Source organism: Anabas testudineus, chromosome 10, assembly GCF_900324465.2.
Source record: "Anabas testudineus chromosome 10, fAnaTes1.2, whole genome shotgun sequence".
Lineage (NCBI taxonomy): Eukaryota > Metazoa > Chordata > Actinopteri > Anabantiformes > Anabantidae > Anabas > Anabas testudineus.
In genome coordinates, this window is record NC_046619.1 from 22,138,786 (window position 1) to 22,143,016 (window position 4,231).

At 41.1% G+C, this 4,231-nt stretch overlaps 1 protein-coding gene across 1 annotated transcript; it reads right to left on the bottom strand.

The window, feature by feature from the left end:
* Positions 1-797: 797 nt before the first annotated feature.
* On the bottom strand, positions 798-4,231 carry timd4 (T cell immunoglobulin and mucin domain containing 4). Its single transcript, XM_026357552.1, has 8 exons — positions 4,165-4,231; positions 3,585-3,763; positions 2,534-2,696; positions 2,379-2,441; positions 2,134-2,213; positions 1,754-1,865; positions 1,246-1,279; positions 798-1,119 (listed from the first exon to the last, which is right to left on the bottom strand). The coding sequence occupies exons 1-8, from the start codon at positions 4,223-4,225 to the stop codon at positions 1,032-1,034; spliced, it is 780 nt and encodes a 259-aa protein (XP_026213337.1). The 5' UTR covers positions 4,226-4,231; the 3' UTR covers positions 798-1,031.

Below are 4,231 nucleotides of genomic sequence, written 5' to 3' on the forward strand. Positions count from 1 at the left end.
GTGTGTGTTGTAGTAGCGCCTTTCCCTCAGGCTTCTCTAAACATTGAAGTGAGCACATGCTCCAGGCCGGGATTGTCTTGAACAAACTGTTAGCAGCACAGTGAACTGCTCCTGGCTAATATGACTAATGTCATAGTCCTGTTGGGAAGGTGTGAAGACGTGAGATCTGAAGGTTTACACACGTGTGGACCCCACACGTTTAGTAGGCGTGTTTCTGTGCATATAAATTTACACAGGAATCAGTCATACAGACAGATCTGTGTCCAAGAGAACGTTAGACTACAACTACAAATGTTCTCTCTGAACTAAATTCAGTCTGAATTTAGCAGCGTTTGACATCAGTAGTGGAAAAGTCTTTATATGTCCAGTATCTTCCTCTAGTTCGACAGCTGACAGTGTTTTTAATACGTAAAAGCTTATTTTTCATTAATTCATTAAATACTGCAATGTTAAAGCACAATACTACAACATGTACTAAATCATTAATAATAATTAATGATCTGCTTCCTTTTACTAGTTAAATACTTATTACTTAGTCTTTTTATTAATTCATACAAAACTGATTTATATTAAAATTTTAAAAGCAGAGCGAGTAACACCGCGTTCTGTCCGATGTAACGTTCTCTACTCTAATATCTCACGTACTGACCCGTTCGTCTGCTCTGATCACACAACACACTCCTCACTGTTCTGGTTCTTTAATGTGTCTCTTTCCTTCTCTGTCTCCACCTTTCACCAAAAAATGGACACAGGTCATTAAAACTCATAAGGTGTCTTCAGACAAATGATCTGTTTTAATTCAGGTTTTATTCAGAAGCTTCAGGAACGTTAAACACACGCTGCAGCAGCATCTCAGAGCTCTTCACAGACGACAGTACACAGTAAACCAGCAGCAGCTCGGCCAAACACAGAGAGTATGAGTGGTGATTCAGCTTATTCACGTTCTACATTTAATGTAAATGTTGATTAACATAAACGTTTTTAAGTATTTTAAACCCGGCGATTCTTGGTCCAGGTGGGAACGAGGTTCTTTAGTCCAGAGTGTAGATGTTCTCCTGCACTGGTCTCCTCATCCGGATCTCATAGATGATGTGAGGAGGTTCTTCTTCAGAGGAGAAACTAGAGGAGACCAATTAGATTCTTAACAAAAGCTCATGCTGTGGAAAAGCACAAGTTAACAACAACAGTCCACAAACAGATGTGTTATATGAAATGTAAATATGAAAATATTCAGATTGAACTCACCAGCCGGTTTTTAAAGCTCGTGTGTAGAAACCACCTGGAGAAGTAAAAAATCATGAAATCTTCAGAGTGTGTTTAAGTCAATCAAATTTCTCTCCTAATATGGTACCACTACACTAGAAACAGGAACCAGTTCGCTTTCAGATAAAGACCTTTATACTGTAATAATATAAATTAGGATGAAGTCTGTCGGGTTGTTAGGACAGTAAAACGCTCCACATGATCCAAAACAGCAGCATGTCTCGTTTTTAATGTTTTTAATATCTCTGCTCAGGGTTCACAGACAAAATCTGGGTAAAGTAATTTTAGCCTTTTAACCTTTCATATAAACTGAGTGTGTGTGCAGTAACATAGAGTGAAGCAGGAACTGAAAGTAAAAGGACATGACGGTGTGCAGGTTTTGATGAAACGACTCATCCTATATGTTAGTTTACTGAATTAAAGTACGTGAGTCCTTCTTCCACCGCTGTTGTTTCGGTCTGACATGAACTCGTGTGCAGGACGAACGTACGTTTGAAGGTGAGAAAGAGGAAAATTGCCACCAAGACCAGCAACACACTGAGGGAGAGAGACAGGACGGGGACGTTGATCTGAAGGGAGAGAGAAGGTAGAGAGTCCTCCACCTGACACAGAGAGGTCACATATTATTGGAACAGCAGGTGAACAGACGACTGTCAGAGGGTTGGATCACTTTGTGTTAGATTTAACGTGAAGAGTTCACTGTTCTTTGCATTTTAAATAGTTCAATATGTAAATAGTAGCTTCACATTAGTGCCTTTAGATACTTTTCTTTTATCACAGGGACCTGATGCTGGCTTAGTCTAAGTCTCCCTACAGCACTTTAAGTCTTAGTCTCCAGTGTAACATGAACAGAGCCGGTGTTGAACTCACAGTGACGACGTCGGAGCGCAGCAGGGTGGCGTTCCTCCTCAGGAGGTCCAACTGGGACGACAGCAGGAGTTTCCAGTTTACTACAGACACAGAGAAACTGCTTACAACCTGTTTCTGTGTCTGTTCCTCTGCCGTCTTACTCTCTGACTCTTCAGTCCGATCAGCTGTTCGCTTGAAACCTTCTAAACCTGTTTATATTCAGATTTTTACCTGATTGACTGTTTCACCTGTCTGACCAGACTCACCTGTGGAGGCCGACAGCTCTGTAACTCGATCTGTTGTTGTTGGAGGAGAAATGGTGACAGGAACTGAGGAAGAAAATCCACATTGAATCTGATCAGACGTCAGATTAAGGTTTCGGACCTTTGGGATCTTTGCTGTAAAGTGCTGCTCGTCTCACCTTTGACAACTCTCAGGTTCATGATCACTTTCTTGTCGTTGAACAGGCCGTTGATGTCCACCCTGCAGCAGTACAGCCCGCTGTCCGTCCACTTCACATCCAGGATGTCCAGGTCCATCTGTCCATCCAGGATGTCCCCCGTCAGCCGGTACCGGTCCGCCACCTGAAGCCAGAAGCCGGGTCAGTGATTTCACCTGTACAGTGCTGTTTTGACATTGGGGTGTGTTTTGTTTCCATCATTGGAGCCTCTGCAGAAATGTCTTGGAAGACTTGGAGACTGGATCTGCAGAGGAGCTTTAACCATCGTCCTCAAACTGAAGGACGTCTTTATAAACCTGAACCACGAATCTTCAGCACCTACTTTATTCCAACAGAGATTCAAGTTGGAATAAATCTGCTACAGAACTGCTGTTTCTTTACTAATCCTTCTCCTGCCTGTTATTAAAAGATGGTGAGTATTTGATTTTTCAATATGACTTGATGGTATAAAAATACTGTAAAGATATCGTAGTTAGAATTAGAGAGAAGCTGCAGACGATACTAGATACTAAGATATAGGAATAAATATTAAGAACAAATCTTGTGGAATGACTAAATGTGGCTCTTCTTTTACTTTCGTTCTTTCTTTTTTTGTGCAACTGTACAAGAATTATTCTTTGTTAATGTCAGATAGGAAATTCTGGTGTTGCAGTAGTTATTACACAGAGAAACACACACACACACATAGAAAATAATGGGAATGATACAGAGAAAAACAGAGGAACAGAAACAAAAATGTCTCTTTAAGTTATCTACAGTTGTCAAATCTGGAAACCTGAAACAAACTATTGAGCATGCTGTGCAGTTGTATGTTGAGATATAATAAAAGTACCAAGAGATAATACAATAATAATAAATAATACAATAAAATTTAGTATAAATAAAGTTTTAATAAAGTCAATCAATAATCAATAAATAAAGTCAAATTGACTAAAATATGATTCAACAGAAAAATGAGCAACAAAATATGACTAAAACATGTTTGAGCCGGAGTCAGCGGAGATGATCAGACCTTGGAGATGACGCCGTTCTCGTCCGTCTGAAGCAGGATGTTGCTGCACCAGAAGGTCCCACAGCCGCGACCCCAGCAGACCCGACTCAGGCCGAAACGCTTCACGGAGTACTGACAGGACAGAGAGGCTACACCTCCCTCCGGCACTTTAAAAGAAGAAACTGATGAAAACTGTCCACCTGCAGCACAAAGACACACAGAGGACAAAATATCATACACAGGATCCCAAAATAATATAATAATAATAATATCTAAAAATAAGATTCAGTCTGATGGGATTGATGCTGCGTCAGCATATTGTGTGTTGGATCATTGTAGCGTCTGCTCTGATTCTTCTCTGTACGAGGTCATAGTCAGGAAATCTGAACGACCACAGAGAAGCAAAAGACTCAAAATGATCCTAACAAGAAGAAAACTGAACACGGAGAGACTCAGTCAGTCACAAATCCACACAAACAGACGAAAAAGACGCACAAACCACCTTTATGTTTCTCTGACTTTAGTGTCTGTACTGAGCTCAACTCTGCTGTGATGTCAGAGGTTTGTGTTGTGATGTCAGAGGTTTGTGTCTGTGTCTCACCTGACAGGATGAAGAGGACGACGATGAGGGTTGGAGTGCAGCGAGGCGAGACGACGGCCATCCTGTG

Coding starts and splice junctions, on each gene's coding strand:
- timd4 (XM_026357552.1), bottom strand. CDS start 4,225: ATGGCCGTCGTCTCGCCTCGCTGCACTCCAACCCTCATCGTCGTCCTC. Junction 2,697..3,584: donor AGAACGGCGTCATCTCCAAG/GTCTGATCATCT, acceptor TTCTGGCTTCAG/GTGGCGGACCGGTACCGGCT. Junction 2,214..2,378: donor AGAGCTGTCGGCCTCCACAG/GTGAGTCTGGTC, acceptor CTGTGTCTGTAG/TAAACTGGAAACTCCTGCTG.